General features: G+C 39.5%; 1 protein-coding gene across 20 annotated transcripts in view; it reads right to left on the bottom strand.

Moving 5' to 3' along the window:
- Positions 1-24,693, bottom strand: part of LOC114651964 (sorbin and SH3 domain-containing protein 2-like) — a 439,918-nt gene that overhangs the window by 146,213 nt on the left and 269,012 nt on the right. For all 20 annotated transcript variants that reach the window (XM_051928410.1, XM_051928408.1, XM_051928414.1 and 17 more), the window contains one exon: positions 908-1,080. In XM_051928410.1, the coding sequence (XP_051784370.1) occupies positions 908-1,080 (173 nt within the window). The remainder of the gene's footprint in view (positions 1-907; positions 1,081-24,693) is intronic.

Below are 24,693 nucleotides of genomic sequence, written 5' to 3'. Positions count from 1 at the left end.
GATTCTGTAAATCTGTGCTGCCCTATGTTTAAGATCGTTTACATAAATGCTAAATACTTAGGTTAAGTATGCTTTTATTAATTGCAACAAAGGTAGTGAAAAAATGTTAAAAAAAAGAATTACACCCTTTTGATAATTACATTTTTATTCAGATTAAAACAAGAAAGAAGAACAGAACAATGAAAACAAATCTTCCTTGTCTTAAAATGAATTAAAAATGTCATTTGTATTATGAAATAACACATTATTCAATTAAATGGTTTACAGCCCACTTCAAGACAACTTAAACTATTAGCAGAAAATGGTTCATCCACACAACACTGTCATACTGTCTGGATTTCAAATCACTGAAACAAGTAATCTTGAGCTGATTTGTATTTTGATCTATGCAAAATCATACTGAAACTTTTTGATTTACATTTTTCACTCCTGCAGAATACTATTCAGGATTGTTTTAGTGCCAATTCCAGCAGCAATGTAGGAAATGTCAGTCCATCTCAGGGACAATTTGGAACTGTCAGTTAACCTAAACAGTGCATCTTTGTGAATACATGAGGAAAAAGCAAAATACCAGAGGTGACGTCACACAGACACAAGAAGAACATTCAAACTCCACAAGGAATAGGATTGGGCACAGGGTGCTAGATCTGTGAGGATGTAGAACCATTGAAAAGGATTAATTTATGAACATATTTATTAAATCCATACAGTGATATACTGATTGAAGATTGGCTATTGTATATTATGACAAATAATTATATTTGAAATTCATGCAACATATAAATAAGCAAGAGAAGGGTATTATTTAAAATCAGAAAGACAAAGAAAGCTAACAACTGTCAATTGGGTATTATTTAAAATCAGAAAGACAAAGAAAGCTAACAACTGTCAATTGATTTAAACTTACCGTCCTAATAGCTATTGGAATGCCAGATTCATCTACCGGGCCGATTCCTGTGTAATGGGGAGCTTTAATAATTGATACTCTCTTCTCCTCATGAGATGTCCTGGAGATGGGCACGGGACTCACGGCAGCAGAGCCATGAGAATATGACTCCTGTGCAACAGTCTGTGATGATTCTGTAGCAGATGACAAGAAATACCAATCCTCATGAAACTGTGAGTAACCGAACTGAATGCAACCAAATTTTTCACTTGATCACTTATTCCTTGTTTGCTGCAGTTACTTTTAGGCATAGAAAAACCCACTGCATTTAAACTGCTTGGCAAAAACTGAAGTAATGTTGTCTTGAGGTCTAGGCACGCAAAACACGAGTAATATAACAAAGCAAACCGCAGGAAGGTTACTTCACAAGCTAGGAATGTGTTATTTTATGTGAATAATTACATATCTGCCTTTGTCAATGATGAAGTTGAACAATTCTGTGAGACAAAGAGAACCAGCACTAAAGACCGGGGAAAATCTCACAGTGCCAGCCCTCCTTATTCTTCCTCAAGTGCTCTATTCTGCATTTATTGGTAATCTCTATTGTTTGTGGAAAAGGGATTAAAGGGATAACTGCTGCTCGAGTGCTACAATAGGAAATCTCAATGAATCGCTAATCAGCAGCCTGTGATGGAAACCATTTAGTAAGGTGAGTTATATTTTTTTATTTTTAAACGTCAACATTGTGAATGAAATACATGTAATGTTCTTTGTTTCTGAGTAAACAGAAGTCAGAATCATGACTTCAGTTTCCATTCTTTTGAGATATTTTATAGTGTTAGGTCTTAAATAATAAAAAGAATAAATCAAATTACTTGCATTAGATTGTTTTGCAAAATATAACACTATAAATTGTCGATAATAAGATTTTTTTTTTTATTTAGAAGCACCCAGTCAGTTGCTACTATTGAAGACTCACCCCAGCATACCTCCTGAAATTGTTTCTAAAAATGACCAGTATACACAAAGACGCTGTGAAGACTCTGCTCGGATGGATGGTCTGTGCGCCAAATAAGGAAACAGATGACTTACAACACACCTTGCAAAACTTATTATTATTATTATTATTATTATTGCTGCCTTACCTTAACCCAGCCTCTATTTGCTACTCTTTTCTTTTCCAAACAACTGTATCAAGTTGCTTTCCTTAACGGTACTTCACTTCTACTGTATGCATTATACAGCATCACTGGATAGGGTGTCTACAGTTCATGAAAATATTTAGGGCCTCAAATGCTGAAAGACTGCACACAGGGTATAGAGATGGGTAATTCTGAGTTAATGAAAGGGTTTAGATCTTTGGTGTCTCATCTGAGATATGATGAGCTGCTAGAAAAGACAGTGACCCTCTTCTATAGGTATGGATATGAAGCCTTTACTTTTCAAACTTGCTCCAACCAATTTAGACTTACTGGAGTTGTGGCCCTGACCAAAAAGCAAGGAGCAACCCTGGATGGGATATCAAACCAGGGCCAGACAATGTAACCTGCATTATAAAACAAAATACTCAGAGAGAAAGCATATAGTGAATCGGCGTCAACTCCACACAGACAGAGATTAGCTGCTTGGGCCAGAATCATAACCTCCTTTGGCCCAGTAAGGTAACAGCACTAACCACTGCCCCACCTTATTAACAATTCAGTTACATTTATTTTTTATACCAGCTGTTTAGAAATTTAGAATGCGACACACATTTAAAAACACAGTACAGATAAAAAAACAAGTCAACATTCAACAAAGAAACAAAATGCAATGTACAAAAGTAACACACAATAGAAGCTGCACATTCTTTATAAATTAGGGTCTTGATGTTGCTTAATATAAATACATAAACATAAATGTATGAATATAAAGCAAACTGACAGCAGAATAATAATAAAAAAACTCCAGACATCAGGGTCTACTCTAGAGACAACAAGGTACCAAATATATGCTAGTATAATGAAGAGTTAAGTAGCCTACCAGTTACAGTTTATTTATTTATTATGTATAAATATATTTAGATTGAGAATTATATTTTGTTTCTAAAAAGCAAGGAATGTTTTGATAAGATTAATCTTAATAGGGAACAGGGTCATTGCAGAGTTGAGAGGCAGTTAACATCTTCAAAAACCTTTGTCATGTAAATGATATATTCCTAAAGGGAAAAGGAGCACACGCTCTCGGTTCTCTAATGGCTGCTGTGAAATTGAGGGTTTTTCTTTTGGGTTCTTATGGTATTTCATTTGTTAATCTTTATATATAATATGCTACCATGGCTGTCCATTTGTCTGTCCAGGATTTTAAATCACCTGTAACTCACAAACCATTTGACCTATTGACCTGAAATTTGGTACACATATACTATGTGACGTCTACTGTCTTCGTTTTGGGGGTGATGACTGACCTCCACAGTTATTCCTCTTTTTATTTTTAGTTTATTTTACTGTAGAATCAACTCTCGGCTGTGTGGCGCATGCGTACAGGCACCGTTCTCACCCCTACCACCTTTGGCGTCACTTTCCCTACCTCTTCATATCTTAAATCATTCTTGAGGCAGATTGAAGACTTAAGTGCCACCTTAAGTGAAAAATTAAGGAAAACGTACTAAGTAATTGCAACACAAACACTGACTTAATCTGTTTAAAACACAAAAAGATGCAGACGAAAGAAGAGAAGAAGCGAACCGCTAGGGTGGAGAAAAAAACAGCTGCTCAGAAAGCAGCAGGTACATCAACCACTGAGCAAACGAATGCTAAACGTACAGAGAAAGAGTATGAAAACTAGGAATGTTCAAGTCAAGTGTAATGTGCAGTGCGACCTTACTGGTTTTAAAATAATTAGAACATTAGAACACTCTAGACGAGAACAGGCCATTCAGCCCAACAAAGCTCACCAGTCCTATCCACTTATTTCTTCTAAAAAAACATCAAGTCGAGTTTTGAAAGTCCCTAAAGTCTTACTGCCAACCACACGACTTGGTAGCTTATTCCAAGTGTCTATCGTTCTTTGTGTAAAGAAAAACTTCCTAATGTTTGTGCGAAATTTACCCTTAACAAGTTTCCAACTGTGTAATCATTGTTTTAATATTTAAATGTAAATATATTTTGTATTACAGGGCATGCAGGTGATAAGACCCTCTGCATATTTTGTATTGCAGCGAAGTAAACAATTACATACTTATTGGACAAGGCCATAAACAACAATGCAGAGGGCAACCAGACAGAGGTTACACTAGGTACCATAATATTGACATGATATGGTGATCTCTGACTTCAGGACATGAATAAATCATTGAGCTGAAAGTAATCCCTGAAATGAGGTGTGAATTGTCAGAGATCGGTGTGCCAACTAGCTCTCCTGGGTCAGAGCCAGTGTCAGTTGAGGGCTTTTTTGATTTTTGCTCTTTATCATGTGAAATATTTGGCATATCAATTTATTTACTTTTATACATTTATGAAGCTCTTCATTGCAATGACTACTATTAAAGGTGTAAATATATCATAACTTATGGCTGACTGAAAATGTCAATTAATTAATGACTGAGCGAGTGAATGTTGGCATGCAACATATGGATGGATGTTGTCAACTGGCCATAGTTCAACAATTAATTAATAGACAGATATTGTTGGTTACAATGTATAGTAATCCGTTTCTACTTTGTCTTCTGTATGTTTTAACAAACCTGTGTCTTTATGTTTACTAATTCTCTATTTAGTAATTTTTAAAATTTATATCTGCATTTTACCTGAGAACTTACCATAGCACTCTGTGCCTGTACTCAGTGAAGAACGCTATACAAAAATAACCGGAAATCACAGACTGTCTCTATTTTCAGATTTCTGATGGCATTACGAAGTCTGGTGGGCTTATAAACCAGAATGAGGAAATGATGGAGAAGAGGAACAGTCAACTCAGGCTGCTGCAGTTCACTTTCAGTTAGACATGAACAACACAGATGCCAGCAAGGGATCATGGAACATATTTTTATTTCTTAATTATTGTGATTAGCCAATGAGAAAAATAGCTGCTGTACTTGAACATATGTGGGGTTCCTTTGAGACAATCCTGCCTCGGGCACTGAATGTTTTCAAAATGTTATTAGACAGTGGAAAATTGAACTGAGTGTTAATTGCAAAAAAACCTTCTCAGGCACTTTTTATTTTTGGAGTGGGACCAAATTAAGAATAAAAATACAACACTGGCCATTCATTATTGTTCTACATCTTTGATCATTTGAAAAAGTTCTTTCTGCATGAGAAAATGTGACAATATCAAATAAAATTTAAGTTTGCTGATGAACTCTCAGTTCCGTCATTTCTGAGGCTGATAAATGCAATGAACGATATGAAATGCTGAACTTTCTCCAGCAGCACCAGGTACAAGTCGAAAACCAACTCTGAATGGGGTATTACAGGTCACAATCACTCACATTAGTCCAGTGAATTTTAGCCACTCTACCCAGCCTGCATATGTTTATCATGTATGTACTGTGGGAGTAAGCAGAAATACACAGACGTGGGGAGAGTCTTCAAAATCAACCCAGCATCAGGAGCAAGGCTGGAACTATCCCCATATGTGTGTCAAACACATATGGGGATAACTTGCAAACTTCACAGAAATGACTACATGTTATGGGCTTGAACTCAGAAATCCAGAGCAGCAACAAACACTAACCACTGAACCACCATGCCAGCAATTCATCAGTTCACTGATTTGTTAAAACCAGAACAAGGATGATACCTTCATGAAATGCGAAAGACGTGCAATATAGTGGAAATCTAGCCACTTAAACTGCCTATCCTCTAATTATGGAAATATACAGTATAGTACTATACCAGGTTATTTGAGGTGTAACTACACAGTTTTCAGCTTGGCTGCTTCGTTGCATCAAGTACCTGGGTTCAGTTCCCAGCAAGATTACTGTTAATACTGATTTGATATTTCTTTTGGCATTTTCTCGATTGCCCAAATTGCGTACTCATCTCAGAAATGTGCATATTAGCCTAATAGGCTTGACGTGAGTGTTGAGAGTGAACGTTCACTGCCATAAAGTGGTGGCCTACTCATAAACCTGTAATGGAGAAAGCAGACTCAGGTAATAATAAATAATAACAAGTTGCATTTATAGAGAGTAATTTTCAACAAAAATAAATAAGTATCTAATATATGAAAAGGATTCCAGCCCATTATAACATAAAAAAATGAAATGTGGACAAAACAGGATCCTGCATAATCAAGAACAGTGACTGTCTAAGGCCCTGTCTTCCATTTAGAGGTATAAACTTCTTCATTAAGCAGCTGTAGAAAAGTCAGTCCCAATGTAATTAACACAACAGGCTGCTATATACAGAAGCCACTTGGTTTAAATGAGATTTTATGGAGGTGTTTCATGTCTAGGGTAACACAGTGGCACTGTGGTTAGCGCTGGAGTCTCATCAATGTCTGTGTGGAGTTTGCATTTTCTCCATATGTCAGTATGCTGTTCAAAGACATCTTTGTTGGGTAAATTAAACATAGAAAGCAGACTTGTGATTAACTTGGGTTAACTAATGCTTGGCATGGGATAAGCTCCCGCTGTCTATGGCCTTTTAATGGTAACAATGGATCAGGAAATTAAATAAATTAATATATTTGACTCTATGATGTTAACTCTGAAATCTTATGGTAATGAAGTGGGTGTGCAGCAGGCTTCAGAACTATAGCCCTTGTTGTGTATAAAAAAACTTTATATGATGTCATCTTTGAAAGGGGGATCTTGGGTTTTCTGTTAGTCCAGAATCATGCCATCAGGTTTGCTCTAAATTTCCCAATGATGCAAAGGTGTCTGATCCCAAGTCCAGACGTATACCACCTACCAGTGATACAGGATCCCACCTAGCTTTTTTGTTGGACAGTTACAACAACCACCTACCACATCCCCAGAGGAGTGCCTAGGCATGGACCTAATCAGACCATTTACCATCAGCAAGGACTGGAAGAACTTCCTGTGGTCGTTGTCAGCTAGTTTATCCAATGGGTGTAGCTATTCCCACTGGCTAACGCCATTGTAAAAAAGATCTGCTCTACCCTAAAGAACGAAATATTTACCTGATAGGGGTGTCAAACATCAGCTCTGACAGAGGCCTGCAGTTAACCAGCTCAATGGCTGAAAAATTCTAGAAACAGAAATTTTGGAAACTGGAATTGCACTGAGCAGTTGAAATGGATCCTAAAGACCATTGTTGCATCCTTTGTCACAGACCACCATCAAGAATGAACTGAGCTGTTTGCAATGAACAAATTGTTACTGGTGAGACCCCTTCATTGTTAGCTCTAGGCAGACAGCTTAATGTTCTGCCTGAAAGGGTACTTGGCCACAGTCCGTCCAAACCTGGCACATAGTTTGGAGTTGTTTGTGTAACTATCTACAACGTTACACAACAGATAAAGGAGAGGATGGTGGTAGCATAGTCCAGAGAATCTTGGATGCACAACCTGAGACACAAACCTACTAGAATCTTGGTTAGAGAAGTCCGGATCAGGATTCATCCCCTCACCAAAGCCTCAGATAAATGTATGGTTAAACTGGCTTCTAAATGGTTTAGCCCAACCACCATTTTGCAGCATAAAGATTCCATGACAGTATCTATCTATCTATCTATCTATCTATCTATCTATCTATCTATCTATCTATCTATCTATCTATCTATCTATCTATCTATCTATCTATCTATCTATTCTGTTGAATTGGTGGGAAACAAAAAAGTTGACATGGTCAACTTTGCCAACCTCAAGCCTAGGCTCAGCCATACACAATGACCTGGGATTGGGGAATGTAGCAGCACTACTTAAAATAGACTGCAATTCCTAGCAGCCCTGGGAATATTGTGCCATTTAGTAGCTTCTGTTGTAGCCACAGGTGTTGCGGGCAGAAAGAAGAATAGGTGCTAGATTTATAAGTGAGCCATACAGAACTGGCATGACTACATTCATCTTATGCCTTTCTGTCTCACCGCATTCGCCCTTCAGTCGATTAGAATGACATTCTCAAAAAAGATTACAGTTACTGCTTGATTTGTGTTCTTGTTCTGTGCCTGCTTACTCGTGCGATTCCATCTGAGTTGGAAAACATCTTCTTGTGTGAAGCGCTGACAACTTTTACAACCTACAAACATTCATTAGGCTGTTCATTTGGAATCTTACTCCATTTTTTACTGTCATCTGCATTTGTGAAATTGGATTGTGTAAGTGTTTAGTTTAGTTTTTAGTTTTAATGTGTGGTGCTTTGTCAGGCAGAGGCAGCCTTTGGGTGTGGCGACTAGGGCAATTGCCCCAGGCCCCGCGCCTGAGGGGGGCACCGCGATAGGAGATTCTTTTGTCACCGTCAGCTCATCATACAAATATGCGGGGTCTCTGCAAGACATTCAAATCTGTTATAGACTGAAATACAGTACGTGTTGGATTTCTTCTAATTCCTGTGACCGTTGCGAGCACGGAAAGAAGCTTTTCAAAGTTGAAACTTATCAAAAATTATCTACGATCAACAATGTTGCAAAACAGACTGTGCAGTTTAGCTATTTTGTCAATCTAAAAGGAACTTGCCTCAACATTAGACTACGAGGATCTTATCAACGATTTTGCTCAGCGAAAAGCCAGAAAAGTGGACTTTCATCTGTGACTGTCAAAGCAGCTGTTTGGTAAGTGTTTGTTTTATTACAAGTGTTCTGGTTCTCCGTAATTAAATAAATTTGCCGACTCCAGCGGGTTCGGCAGATACGACTGTTATCTAGTTTGTTAATTTTGCATGCAAAATTTTTCTGAATCATTAATTACGTTGGTTAAAGGCCACTAAACCAATATAAGAACAATTACAATATGTAATGTAATCAAATGGCCAATGGTACCTACATAAGGCACCATGTTTTTTAACAATAATAAGGCGTACAGCATTAGAGGCGGACAAGCCCGTGAGCGTGGTGGTACTGTATATAGCCTACACTTATGGCTCTCGGCCCCACATATGACACTCACCCAAGGCCCCGTGTACTCCTAAGGCCGCCTCTGTGTCAGGTTTCATTTATATCTGTGTTAATTATCACCATTGGGGTTATTTGGGTGGGTTTCTGCATGCGTGTAATCTGTTATTTTTGCCTTCACTGTTAATTTCATATTAGCCGTCCCCAGGACAGTGAGGAAGGCCCTGTCCAGCTCCCCACTCCTGATGTCACGCTTCCCCCCTCGGCCTGCACCCTCTGTCTTGGATTAGCTCAAATACATTGCTCCTGCAAGCAAACCATGATGCGATGAGAGAAGTCGCAAAATCAACGGGAATGTTCAAGCAAATTATAGAAAAAAATCAGATCTAAATCCATTAAGTAGTTTGCTTGTGAAACAGGATTTTATATATATAGGGATACTAGGGGGCTCTGCCCCGTGCTCGCTTCGCTCGCCAACCCCTGGGTGGGCACTACGCACTAGCCACTTTATGACTCTGCCGCTCACGTATGGGGAAGCGGATTTAAACAGATTGTTACTTTCATGGGAATTGTTACATATGCATAATAGACCTATTTTACATTACAGCAAGTAATTAACCATCCATCCATCCATTTTCCAACCCGCTGAATCCGAACACAGGGTCACGGGGGTCTGCTGGAGCCAAGCCCAGCCAACACAGGGCACAAGGCAGGAACCAATCCCGGGCAGGGTGCCAACCCACCGCAGGACACACACAAACACACCAAGCACACACTAGGGCCAATTTAGAATCGCCAATCCACCTAACCTGCATGTCTTTGGACTGTGGGAGGAAACCGGAGCCCCCGGAGGAAACCCACGCAGACACGGGGAGAACATGCAAACTCCACGCAGGGAGGGCCCGGGAAGCGAACCCGGGTCCCCAGGTCTCCCAACTGCGAGGCAGCAGCGCCACCGTGCCGCCCAGTAATTAACCACAGTAAAAAAATAGTAAAACGTAATAAATTGAAAGAAAATTATGTTTCATGTTGTGTCAGAGGTATTTGTTGCGTTATATGTTTTTGTTCTGTTTGGCTTTGAAATTAATATGCAAATACTTTTTAAACTTACACTTTTACTGTAAAACTTCAGTAAACAACAATATTTGGAATTAACTTTTCGTCAATATCACATTGAATTTTGATTCTGTGTTTGGACTTACATTGTGACAACTGCCAGTGAATGAATATCGTTTCTTTCGCTCTAATAAATAAACCGACTTTTTCAAATGTTTGTCCCTGCATTTTGTTAATTGTCATAGCAAAAGATAACATGAAACTGTAAACATTTAATACAAATGGCATACCAAGATCTCCTTTGGTGTGTAATGTTATCCGCGGAAGATGTACTGCATTACCTTTCTTGTTCCCTGTTAAAATTTTACGTCAGAATTGTTCGACCAATTTTGAATACAACTAATCTTGTCCTATTGCATAGCCCATCACTCATACATAAATTAAGCAATAACATTACAATACATCCTTCTTTCAACAGTAATTCGGCCAGTGGAAGACCGGACGGTGTTAACGGATGTAGATATTCTATGTGATATTTTAAGTTGATGTTTTCATCTTCCGCACCATCACCACCAACTGTTTCAGCATAGTCTACTGATACGCATTTAACCAATTTGCTGTGTAACCAAGAGACAATTTTCGCGTTAATTTGTTTGACTTTGTTTCTCAGTGCTAGGATTGCCCTTTGTACTCATTTCTTCTCTTGATAACCCTTCGGGATTAAATTCTTCAATAGGATTTGGGCATAATAAGTCTTCTTTTATTGGGAACTTAAAGTAAGGAAAACATAAAAATTTATAAGAGCTGAGAGCGCAGGAACTGTGTCTGACAAAAGCATTCACACGAATGAGAGGTGAGAGGACCATGGGCATGGGCCATTAACCGAAAATGGTTGCGAGGAGTGCAGGACTTGAAAAATCTCTTGGCAATAGTCTCGTCTCAAGATTTTCTTTTACAATAGAGAGATTGTTTTTATGGATATATTATGTGTCTCTGTGTGTGAGTGTGTATGAGCCAAGTCAAGGCTAATTGTGTTCCTGGCTTCCACTAAGTTTAAATAAATGAATTATCATTTAACACAGTGAGGATCTGAACGCCTTATCACATGGGTATCTCTTCTAGGATGTGTCTTTTCCTTAACACCTAGTGCTGCCAGAGTAAGTTATAATGTTTGGAAACCCAAGTTCATCAATCATCTCTGAAACCTACATAATGCGCCAGAGGAGCAAAGACATCTGAAGCCGCTCCAAGCAGCATTAGACCCAAACCAGGATGAATGCTGGGTGGGGCGCAAGTCTATCACACCAAGTCAACCTAGTCTACTGACCTAATAAACACGTCTTTCAGATGTGCAAGGATACAAGGGAATTGGAGTGGTGGGAGCTCATATAGACATAGGGTGAGCAAGTGAATTCCACACGGCACATGGTCAATGTCTATGAATAGAACCTAAATTAGCGCCAATGGAGCTCACTGCACCACCAAATTTATGGTAAAAGGGCAAAAACAATACATGACAATCTCGTTCTACAAGAATTTAATTCTAACCTTGTATGTAATACTTTTGACCATAAATTGGTTCATTGAAATAATAAGAAATACTAATAATGTTTAATAATAAATTCCACTGAACTGATCATTAAATGTGGTGCTCCACATTCCATCAAATGAGTCAGGTCACCATCTGCACAAACATCTTATCTCACTCCACGTGATATTTTGAATGCTTCTATCATTGGTTTTGGTTTGCTCTGCTGTTTTTCTTTTTAGAAACATTCACCCTGACACAGATTCATGAATTATATGTGAAAGTGCCTGTCCTGTAGGGCTGTGGATAAACATTAGAGAGACAAAGATGTGGTTTCAGCTGAATGCTTTCCATTGTCTGCTTAAAAAGAAAGAGAGCTTCTGAGAGGACTCAAATCGAACATGGCACAACTTCAGGAATTCTTGCTATTCTCTTTTAAATCCCAAAGATGCCAGTGAAGCCACATCTTAGATTTATACTTATGGGGTCAACAGAGCTATTGATCAGCAGGCATGAGAGCATTTACTCATCCATATAATTTCAGAACCACTTAATATTTAACCAGATTTAGTAAACTTGTAATCACATCAGACAAATCAAAGGAATTAATCTTTGGAACCATCATTTCTAGCCATTCTTCTCTCACCTCACCCAATTCAGGGTTGCAGGGGCTGGGAACTAACCCTGGACAGGGTGCCAGTTCATTAGAAGGCACAGTCACACTTGCTCATATGTGGCCAGTTTACTATTGCCAATCAACCTCATATAGGAAGACATAAGTACCTGCATAGTATGGCATACGAATGGGCATCCCCGCCAGGAGAGAGCATGAATTATTACCTGGATGGGAGGCCAGAGAGAAACGTCATTCGCCAGCTGGGCAGAAACATTATATTGTGCCCAGCCGGTATAAAATAATGGAGGGACCAGAGGAAGCAGGAAATTGGGAGTGGGTCCATCCCCCATATGCTAGGTGGCAGTAGTCCTTGTGTCAGAGTCACCTGCAGGAGTGCTAGGGAAATGGAGTCTGGAAGTGCAGCCCTGTAGGGGTCCCGTGGAATCAGTAGAGGGCACTGTCGGAAGATGGTCAACTCTAAGTGCTTCCTAGAGGAGATGAAATGATACCAGGATGCTTTCCTGGGTCAGACATGAAAGGAAGGCCGTTGCTACAGATGGAGTCGGGAGGCAGCAGGCAATACTCAGCAGTGGTGAAGAAGAAGGAGGCAGGATAAGAAGACCCAAAAGATAATTTATTAGATAGTTGGTGGCTTGTTATTATTATTATTATTATTATTGTAATACAGGAGTGTGAGAATGTTCCTGATAAAAGGAATAAAAGTCTTTTATTTTATTCTATTACACGTGTGGTATATTGCTGGGACTGTAGTATAGGGCTCTCTGGCGCCCGCTTGTGGTCACAATGGACATGGAAGCACATGCAAACAGTACAATCATTGAAAATGCAGGGACTTGAACCCAGGATTCTTCAGCTGTGAAGTGGAGCAACATGGTTAGACACTGCACCAGGATTACTTCCTGAATGTTTGAAAATACATTTACAGTAGACCCCCGCGAAGTCGCAGTTCAGAGTTCGCGGCCTCAGTCATTTGCGGATTTTTCTTTAAAACCTATCTAATAATTGTTAGCGGAAACCACAAATATCCTCCGCAATCTTTATGGCTTTTTTCGTGGAAATACTGTACTGTAGAGAGAACAGGAAGCAACTGTAGAGGAAAATCCAGCTTGGGATGATGAAAGTAGCCAATAGAATTTGAAACTGCAACTCCCAGCAGTCCCAGCAGTGGCTCTGATTGGTCTTCTGCTGAGGGTGCTGGGACTGTTGGGGTCAAAGGATGTCAGCGTGGCTTTTAAAAAGGGGTCTGGTGACCAAAAGCAAAAAAAAAGTTTTTGTAATTTGTTTCAAGTTCCTGTCTACCTGCCTTCTGTTGGGTTACCTGTACTTATTCGTTTTGCCCTGGATCGTTTCGTGATTGGCGTCTGAATTGTCTGCCGTCTGCCTGTGTATATGAGGACTTGTAAGTGGATTCATAGCTATCCTGCAAAGAAAGGAGAGCTCCTGAACCCATCCACTTTTCTTCACCATTTCAGGAACTATCGGTATAACTATCTTTACATTCCCATTTAACGTGCGGATCTCTGGACTATCTATTTTCATCATTACATTTCATCCGTTGCCGTTTTTCATGAACGTTTTTCATGATTTACTCTGTGTGTTTTCTTTGTGCTTTATTGTATTTAATGTGTGTTTTCTTTGTGCTTTATCATATTTAATGTGTGTATCGTTGTTTTCATTTATTTTCATTACGTTCTTTATTTGCTGTTTGCTTTGTTTTTGTCTCTGTTTGTGAGTGCGTGTGGGAATCTCCACCTTAAAAATAAATCACAATCTTCTCGACAGTGTGAATCTTAGCAGCACTGGACCACTACAGCGTTATTCATTTCTTCTTGCTGCTGACTGACTGTGATGCACCTCCAGCTGAGTGCTCTTGTGTTTTCTGTTTTGTTCCTCTGAATCCTTAAACGCTACAACCGGCTATAGTCGTTTCCCAGTGCCATTTGCGAGCACGCAGGAGCTGATCAGTCAGTGCTGTACATTTGTTGAGCAGCCAGCTTATGACTACTGCCAGCCCCTTGACGGACACTGCTCAAAAAACTCCTCTTAAAAAACGCTGATAGACTACTTTCACATTGCTCCCTTACTTACTGGGCTTACTGGTGGCTGCTCTGTTGCATGATATGCATCTCGCACGATGCTACGCTTACTTATAAGCCTGAACAGCACCTTTCCTTTTTGGCTGATTGCTTTGTTTCTCTCTCCTCCCCCAGACATCCTATGCTCCTGTTGGGGGTCCCGCTCCCGTTGTGCTTCCCTTTGATGTTTGCCTATTCTTTTAAACAAGAACTAACTGCATACGGAGCTCATTTTACTTCTGAAAAAGACAAGTTTGTTTGAAGTGTTTGAATAAAGTTCCTGTCTCTACACTCTCTTATGTTTCTGTGCAATTCTGTGACCCAAGCGTGACACCCTGCAGCACTGCAGCCTCACTGTCCCTGGGACTGAGCCGCTGCACTAGACTAGCCTGCCAGCATCAGCGTTTACCTCTGTGTGCTTGCGTGCTGCCAGTTCAAGCGCAGTTGGCGCCGTGATTTACTTAATTTCATCCATGGTGTCAGTTACACCTTGTACAAATTGTTCCAGTAGTTTTTTAAAAAGTTTTTACAGTTCATTAGCAGTGTATAAAACTATCAGTGTTGCAGTAATTGTGATGCTCTTTGCATGAAAAAAAATGTGTTCCATTAAAATTTCACTTTTTCTTTGTGAATTGTGACGTTTACTTAAAGTGCAGCAAAAAAGTACTTGACGTCCAGGGATGCATTAACCCCTAAGTATGTGGCAGTTTAAGGGTTAAAGCCCCAAGATGCCGTTGAAACGCCCTGCACCTTCTAAGGCTTCTGACAATGAAAACATGCTTGCATGAATTACAGTATATATAGCGGTAACATCGGTATTTTACATTCTAGCACTGCGGGAGACATAGCAGTACAGTACTGTGCAGTATACGGGTTTACCTTTACATTCTTTTTTTTAGGTAATGTGTTAAGCTGAGTTTGAAATTAAATTAAAGTGTTTTGGGGGCATATTTAGGGTTTAAACTATAAAAATAGGCATTTTTTAACCACATAAAAAATTTGCGGTTTTTCACAATTCGCGGGTGCTCTAGGAACGTAACACCTGCGAAATTTGGGGGTGTACTGTACTTTATCCAAAGGGGTAGCTAGTTCACCCTGGGAGTTACTGTATCTCCAGTACAGTACCTAACATTATCACACTCGCTTAATGTAGTTCAGTGTGATCGGGTGCTAGAACCTAAGACCACCATTCACACACTGGACAATTGAGAATCACCCTTTAACCTAACTTGTGTATCCTTGGCAGTGAATGTGTAGCAAAGTACTGGATCTGTAAGGCAGCAGCTAACCAATACACAACAGTTCTGTCTTCCTGAAGACATGTTTGGTTAATGTGTGTGTCTAGGGAGACCTGATGTGAGTCAGTGTCAATGAGGCATCCTATACTAGACTGTCATCCTACGCCGCCTTACTCATGATGCTGCTAAGATGGGCTCTGCCACCCTGTAGTGCTGCAGCTGTTGAAAGTGTATTTTCAGAATTGATGACTGATCAATAATAACAGAACATACTTTGACTTGCATAAAGATAATAACCATGTATGTGACTACCTATTGTAAAAAAGTTCATTACTATGACCATTTTTTGTCATCATGATTTTAATTTGAATGAACAAACATATATGGGCAATAATTTTTTTTTCTTAATGGTGTGACATAAGTTTTAAATGGACTGGAGATATGCAGAGGCAAGGACTCTGCCTGGGCTGCTGTTAAAGTCTAATTGTCTACTGACATCTACTGGCCATAAGAAGCAAAGGTGCAACTAATATTTCAAGCAAGAAAGGACACACAATTCAAAAGTAGTTTAAGAGCAGGCAGCAGTGTTATCCCAGGACTTGTTGTTGTCCTACCCAGATGTGCTAAAGCAGATTTTAACTAAAACTGCTTAATACATTCAAGGATGAAAAGGTCTATAGGGGCATTAATTTCTGGCTTTATATGCTAATCCTGTATATAGCAAACCCAGAAATATAACACAACAGCAGGCACGGGTTTAGCCAAAGTGACAATCTACACTCCAAAGAAAGCAATCTGCCCAGTTTGGCAATGTGTGTTGTCACAACAGCTTTTGGGTTACCAGTTTATTAGAGCATTTGCAGTACTCTGACACAATTTGTTAATGCTGCTGCTATACAACTCATGTGACCAATGTTCAATTTCCAGCACGGTCACTGTCTTTGTGGTGCTTGCGTGTCCTCCCTGTGTCCACACAGTTTTTTCTTCAGATATTCAAGCTTCCTTCCACCTTCTAAAGATGTGCTGCTAAATATTGACTCCAAATTTGAGCTGTGTGTTATTTGCGACAGACTGGCATTCCCACCAGGGCTGGCTCCTACTCGGCACTTGATGCCTTTGGGATAAACACGGAATCCTATCACCGATGGAGACATCAAGTGTGGAAAACAGAAAGCTGGACTTTGAGTGCAAGCTGTACTCCAGTAATAAATTCCAGTACCATTTGTTCCTTATCCCAGTTTGAGATACACCATCTCAATTTAGTTTGTCCGAGTTCCACTGTGTGGTAAACCTTCAGGCACCCAGAGATCATTATCATCAAATGATCAAAACATCTCAGCAGGCCTTGCTCTCAATTTAGAGGAGAAATAACTTTATTCTAAGGAACCCCTGAATTCTCAGACTCCACATTTTTACAATGCAAAATTAGTACAGCAACACTATGGTGGTATCTCATTTTTTCAACCTGTAAGTGTGATCTAATGCTTTCAGTTACTGTTCACAACCTGTAACCATAAATGAGAATGGGGATGTGGACTCAGTTGTAGATTGACATCATCATTTGATGACTAAAATAACACTTTACCAATGCTGCTGACCTAATCCACTGCTTAGTAACATAATCCCCACATATAAACTTGGTCTAGGGGGCCGCTCCCCCTCTACTTTGGAGAAAGCAACCTTCTCTTTTTCAAGCGATACCCATGCCATCAAATTTGAAGGTGGTGACTAACATTCTGATTCTTCTCACCTGTAAAGAGAATTCTTGGGGACACAAGAAAGGTCTCATTGAAATGAGGCTAAAAGCTAACATGTCACAGACAGATCCTTATAATCACAAACATAACATAATAAGCATCTCTGTGGCCAGGAGCCAAATGTCAAATAGGAGGGGCAGTGTCTAGTGTTAGGGGACACACTTGACGGGCAGGAGGATGTTTTCAAAATAAAAGTTAGCCACACATGAAGTTGTCAAAATAAAAGTTTGTCATGAATACTCTGAAGTTTTCATTTTTTAAACTTCACTTTTGTCCCAAAAGTGGGTGCAGCAACATGCTTTAAAATCGGCGTATGCTCCAACGTCATGCTGAGAGTTTTTTCAATCTTCATTGCGTTTTACAGTCAACTTTTAATAATCATTTCAGGTACATGCTCTAGTGTCAAGTTCACATGCTCAGATTTTATTCTTAAATTCATACTGTCAGAACGCCTAACTTCAGCTACCTGGTGCACAGCGATCATAGCCGCCTGCTGTTCAGAAGCACTGGGTTTGCTTCCCAGTCCATCACTTTTCAGTATTCATTTCACAATCTGGATTTTTAATGTGAATTCTTCACTTCACATTGTGCATTTTAATGTCACTTACAGGCCGTCACATTTTCATCATTCCACGCTGTGTACTTTTAGTGTTCATTTCATGCCTTCACTTCCTCTTCATTATTCCTTCTCACTTTCTATTCTTCATTTCACTTTCAGCATTTATTCTTTATTTCAGGCCATCACTGATCTCACCTAAAAGTAGTACAGTGACATTTGCCTTCCTATTCTTATTGCTTGTTGTTTGGCTCACCTCACCTACCCATTAGAAGTATCATTTATGTCTCCAATATGTCATGTTATTGGAATATCGAGTAGCCTTGATATGTGCGAGCAAGCAACATCCCAGTAAACTACTGCTTAGCAGACACTTCTTCCGATTCAAAAGCTGGCAGTTGAAATGCAGACCATCTTTCCCATTAAAGGGGAGAAGCATTTTAATTACATTAAGGATACGCACCATCAGCCTGAGCTGTCAGGTAGCCAAAACATCTGGTGTGTCATACTACTTTTTACACGTGAATCAATAGATCATAAAAGAGTAAAGATACAAAAAGAAAACATGATAAACGTGTTTATTTACTGTTACTCTTTGTACAGGCAAATCCTGGGATGGGATTACAAGTTAGCAGTTTCGTTCTGTGCGTTAGGAAGCGTGGTCAATAACAAGGAATTTTCTATTTACTTTAAGTCATGACCAATCAGATATTAACAGGCCATAAACCCCTCCTACTCTACACTGTAGTCCCTCCCACTTGACATTGCTCATCCTATTCAACATTCAGCTCATGGCTGCAGTGATACCCTTCTCATTCATTGGGACAGTTCAAAGAAAGCTGAATAAAGGAGTGAATGGGCACTGAAAAAACTGTATGGGTCAAAATATCCATCTGCTACCCAGCACCATTTAAGGTTATGAAGATGCAAAGATTAATGGCCCCAAAGCAGGAACCAGTTTATGTCAGGAGTTTTACTGAATAATCAGAATGGACTCAGAAGATGGAGGTCATGTTTTACGAACATTCTGATTATTATATGAGGAAGCAACAAAAGGATATGATCAAAGTGGCGCATATTAGATTATTTATCTAGACGTTAAGAAAACATTTGATAAGGTGCCACATGAGAGGTTCGGCATCAAACTAAAAGATTTATATATACATATATATATATATATATATATATATATATATATATATATATATATATATATATATATATATATATATATATATACAGTGCATCCGGAAAGTATTCACAGTGCATCACTTTTTCCACATTTTGTTATGTTACAGCCTTATTCCAAAATGGATTAAATTCATTTTTTTCCTCAGAATTCTACACACAACATCCCATAATGACAACGTGAAAAAAGTTTACTTGATGTTTTTGCAAATTTATTAAAAATAAAAAAATTAAGAAAGCACATGTACATAAGTATTCACAGCCTTTGCCATGAAGCTCAAAATTGAGCTCAGGTGCATCCTGTTTCCCCTGATCATCCTTGAGATGCTTCTGCAGCTTAATTGGAGTTCACCTGTGGTAAATTCAGTTGATTGGACATGATTTGGAAAGGCACACACCTATCTATATAAGGTCCCACAGCTGACAGTTCATGTCAGAGCACAAACCAAGCATGAAGTCAAAGGAATTGTCTGGAGACCTCCAAGACAGGATTGTCTCGAGGCACAAATCTGGGGAAGATTACAGAAAAATTTCTGCTGCTTTGAAGGTCCCAATGAGCACAGTGGCCTCCATCATCCGTAAGTGGAAGAAGTTCGAAACCACCAGGACTCTTCCTAGAGCTGGCCGGCCATCTAAACTGAGCGATCAGGGGAGTCTTAGTCAGGGAGGTGACCAAGAACCCGATGGTCACTCTGTCAGAGCTCCAGAGGTCCTCTGTGGAGAGAGGAGAAACTTCCAGAAGGACAACCATTTCTGCAGCAATTCACCAATCAGGCCTGTATGGTAGAGTGGCCAAACGGAAGCCACTCCTTAGTAAAAGGCACATGGCAGCCCACCTGGAGTTTGCCAAAAGGCACCTGAAGGACTCTCAGACCATGAGAAAGAAAATTCTCTGGTCTGATGAGACAAAGATTGAACTCTTTGGTGTGAATGCCAGGTGTCACGTTTGGAAGAAATCAGGCACCGCTCATCACCAGGCCAATACCATCCCTACAGTGAAGCATGGTGGTGGCAGCATCATGCTGTGGGGATGTTTTTCAGCGGCAGGAACTGGGAGACTAGTCAGGATAAAGGGAAAGATGCCTGCAGCAATGTACAGAGACATCCTGGATGAAAACCTGCTCCAGAGTGCTCCTGACCTCAGACTGGGGCGATGGTTCATCTTTCAGCAGGACAACGACCCTAAGCACACAGCCAAGATATCAAAGGAGTGGCTTCAGGACAACTCTGTGAATGTCCTTGAGTGGCCCAGCCAGAGCCCAGACTTGAATCCGATTGAACATCTCTGGAGAGATCTTAAAATGGCTGTGCACCGACGCTTCCCATCCAACCTGATGGAGCTTGAGAGGTGCTGCAAAGAAGAATGGGCGAAACTGGCCAAGGATAGGTGTGCCAAGCTTGTGGCATCATATTCAAAAAGACTTGAGGCTGTAATTGCTGCCAAAGGTGCATCAACAAAGTATTGAGCAAAGGCTGTGAATACTTATGTACGTGTGATTTCTCAGTTTTTTTTATCTATATAAATAAAAATGTAAATGTTCGTTTGTTCAAAATCTTAAATCTCAGTTTTTTTTATCTAAATAAATAAAAATGCAAATGTTCGTTTGTTCAAAATCTTAAATCTCCGAAAGTTCTTCAACGATTGCTTTGAAATTTTGACACAACGTTGCATTCGAATACACGTGTGTTTTTATATACCTATATTATATAGATGTCACACCTGTGACAGGTAAAAACATGCTTTGTGTGAAAAACAGCGCCATCTGTTGGACGTAAAAGCAACACACGCTATACTAAATATTTTACGATTCCATTTCAATGTTTCCGATATACGATCCATTTATGATTTGCAAATTTCCAATTTTACGATTCCATTTCAATGTTTCCGATTGCATCGTTAAAATGAATTTTCATAGATTTCGATTTATTTTCATTTTGATTTAATTATTTCATGTGACATTGCGTTGGAATTGAGCTGTGTCGTTTACCATAGCATTCATTTCGTGAGTATAGTTTATTTTTTTATTTTTTCATCGCACATGGCTGAAGATGTTTTCCGTCGAATACACAAGGAAAATTCAAACATGAACATGGATTTCACAGCAGAAATCTACAACAAAGTGTTGATAATGATTGAAGATTTGTGCTTAGAAATCGCGAACAAAGTTCTCAATCAATTGGGAATGCCATCACCGAATCGATCTGCTGCTGCTTCGTTCGATGTAGAATTGCGTCGTGAACAAAATTACAACGGGCGGCACGGTGGCGCAGTGGGTAGCGCTGCTGCCTCACAGTTGGGAGACCTGGGGACCTGGGTTCGCTTCCCGGGTCCTCCCTGCGTGGAGTTTGCATGTTCTCCCCGTGTCTGCGTGGGTTTCCTCCGGGCGCTCCGGTTTCCTCCCACAGTCCAAAGACATGCAGGTTAGGTGGATTGGCGATTCTAAATTGGCCCGTTTGTGTGTGTCCTGCGGTGGGTTGGCACCCTGCCCGGGATTGGTTTCTGCCTTGTGCCCTGTGTTGGCTGGGATTGGCTCCAGCGGACCCCCGTGACCCTGTGTTCGGATTCAGCGGGTTGGAAAATAGATGGATGGATGGACAAAATTACAACATGGGTGATCTTTTGTCGTATGTGCAGTCAAATATTCCTAAGCTAACGCCTGAGCAAAAAGGCATTTACGATCAAATAATGCAAACTGTCAATAACGGGGTTGGAGAAATCTTCTTCTTAGATGCGCCAGGAGGAACTGGTAAAACGTTCCTAATTAGATTGATTCTGGCAGCAATTCGATCCCAAAATGGCATAGCCTTAGCTCTTGCGTCGTCCGGAATAGCTGCGACATTGCTACCAGGTGGAAGAACTGCTCATTCCGCTTTCAAATTGCCATTGAACATGCAATTCATTGAAAATCCCACGTGCAACATTTCCAAAGCATCCGGCATGGGAAAAGTATTGCAGAAATGCAAACTTATTGTTTAGGATGAATGCACAATGGCGCACAAGAAATCGCTCGAGGCTCTTGATTGATCATTGCAAGATTTGCGTGGAATCATCAGACCATTTGGGAACGCATTAATATTGCTTGCAGGAGATTTCATGCAAACATTACCTGTAATTCCTCGATCGACACCAGCAGACGAAATAAATGCTTGCCTGAAATACTCTACTTTGTGGCGACACGTAAAGACGTTAAAATTAACTACAAATATGCGTGTCCAGCTGCAAAATGATTGATCAGCTGAGATATTCTCACATCAATTGCTGGAAATTGGGAACGGAAACGTGCTGGTTGATCTGACCTCAGGACGAATTTCATTGCCTCATAACTTCTGCAATTTAGTGATGTCAAAAGAAGAATTGGTTGAAAAAGTATTTCCCAATATTCAAACCAATTATAAGAATCACGATTGGCTCGGTGAACGAGCTATTCTTGCGGCTAAGAAAAAAGACATCTACGAACTTAACAATATTATTCAGTCTAACATTCAAAGCGAGGCAGTCACATACAAGTCCGTCGACACTGTTGTGGAAGCAGATGAAGCGGTTAAATATCCAACAGAATTTTTGAATTCACTCGATCTGCCAGGGATGCCACCGCACGTACTGCAATTGAAAATTGGCATGCCAATTATCATGTTGCGAAATATCAACCAGCCAAAGCTTTGCAACGGCACGCGGCTTGCAGTAAAAAAATTAATGAGCAACGTCGTAGAAGCAACAATCTTGACAGGACCTTTCAAAGGTGAAGATGTCCTCATTCCTCGCATTCCTATGATTCCAACGGATATGCCATTTCAATTTAAGAGATTGCAATTCCCAATTCGATTGGCGTTTGCAATCACCATCAACAAAGCTCAGGGCCAATCTTTAGAATTGTGCGGTTTAGATCTAGACACGGATTGCTTCTCACATGGACAATTATATGTTGCGTGTTCTAGAGTCGGCAAACCAGACAATCTCTATATCTGCACAGACAATGGAACAACAAAAAATATTGTATACCCACAAGCATTGTGAAATTAAACACATTAGAAACGTGCGCTATCTCTTTTCTTTCTTTTCCATTTAACCAGACTGAGCCACAGCAACGCGTGGCCGGGTACAGCTAGTTTTTAATAAATTTGCAAAAACCTCAAGTAAACTTTTTTCACGTTGTCATTATGGGGTGTTGTGTGTAGAATTCTGAGGAAAAAAATGAATTTAATCCATTTTGGAATAAGGCTGTAACATAACAAAATGTGGAAAAAGTGATGCGCTGTGAATACTTTCCGGATGCACTGTGTGTATATATAGATATGATTTAGATAGGAATATAAGTAACAAGCTGGTTAAATTTGCAGATGATACTAAAATAGGTGGATTAGCAGATAATTTGGAATCCGTTATATTATTACAGAAGGACTTGGATAGCATAAAGGCTTGGACAGATTTGTGGCAGATGAAATTTAATGTCAGTAAATGTAAAGTATTACACATAGGATGTAAAAATGTTACGTTTGAATACACAATGGGAAGTCTGAAAATCAAGAGTACACCTTATGAGAAGAATTTAGGAGTCATAGTGGACTCTAAGCTATCAACTTCCCGACAGTGTTCAGAAACCATTAAGAAGGCTAACAGAATGTTAGGTTATATAGCACAGTGTGTGGAGTACAAGTCCAAGAAGGTTATGCTCAAACTTTATAATGCACTGGTGAGGCCTCATCTGGAGTACTGTGTGCAGTTTTGGTCTCCAGGTTACAAAAAGGACAAAGCAGCGCTAGAAAAGGTCCAGAGAAGTGCAACTAGGCTGATTCCAGGGCTACTGGGGATGAAGTATGATGGAAATAACTGAGCCTTTTTTCAGTTTAAGCAAAAGAGGATTAAGAGGAGACATGAAGTGTTTAAAATTATTAAGTGAGTTCATCAAGAACACAGGGACACAATTGTCAAATTGTTAAAGGTAAAATTTTGCACAAACATTAGGAAGTTTTTATTTGCACAGAATAAGCTACCAAGTAGTGTGGTAGACCGCAGGACTTTAGGGACTTTCATAACGAGAGATAATTTTATTTTAGTAAAATTAAGTTAATAGGAATGTCAAACTTTATTGGGCCGAATGGCTTGTTCTTATCTAGATTGTTCTAATGTTCTCAAACCCAATTGATCCAATTCAGGGTCCCAGGAGACCAGAGACTATTCCTCAAGCACTGGGCACAAAGCAGGAAACAATCAGGAACAGGAAATTAGTCCAATGCAGGACCCACTTTGATACACACTCACACTGCGGTCAACTTATAGTCACTAATTAAACTAACCTGCAAATCACTGCGGATGTTAGAAGAGAATATTCTATCATACAGGAACCAACTCTAGATGAAGTGCCAGTTAATATTAGGTTTAAAATCATTATAAAACATCAAAATCCTTAGGCTAATACAAATGTTTACATCAGCATAATAACATGCTGCCGTATAATTTATTTAAAACTTCTGCTGATGCTTATTTTATTTTCATACTTTGTGTCAATCATCTCCCCTGTCCATATATTAACAATTGATCTTTAAAGTAAATCACCAGTGAAATTATTTGTATACAATCTTCAACCTCATTGTCTTTTCTTCTGTTTTATAGTTATCTTGTAATAAAACTGAGTTAAGTATTTCATGCGTTTTTTGCTTACTTGGTGTTTTAATGATTTGTTACTAGTTTCCATTAAATGTTCCATCTAGTGTTATTTATGAAGACTTTTTTGTACTGTTTTTCCTATTGAGTTATTTTGAATATTTGTGAAATGC

The sequence above is a fragment of the Erpetoichthys calabaricus genome, chromosome 5 (assembly GCF_900747795.2).
Source record: "Erpetoichthys calabaricus chromosome 5, fErpCal1.3, whole genome shotgun sequence".
Lineage (NCBI taxonomy): Eukaryota > Metazoa > Chordata > Cladistia > Polypteriformes > Polypteridae > Erpetoichthys > Erpetoichthys calabaricus.
Note: the sequence above shows the minus strand (reverse complement) of the source record. Positions and strands in the feature narration are given on the sequence as shown.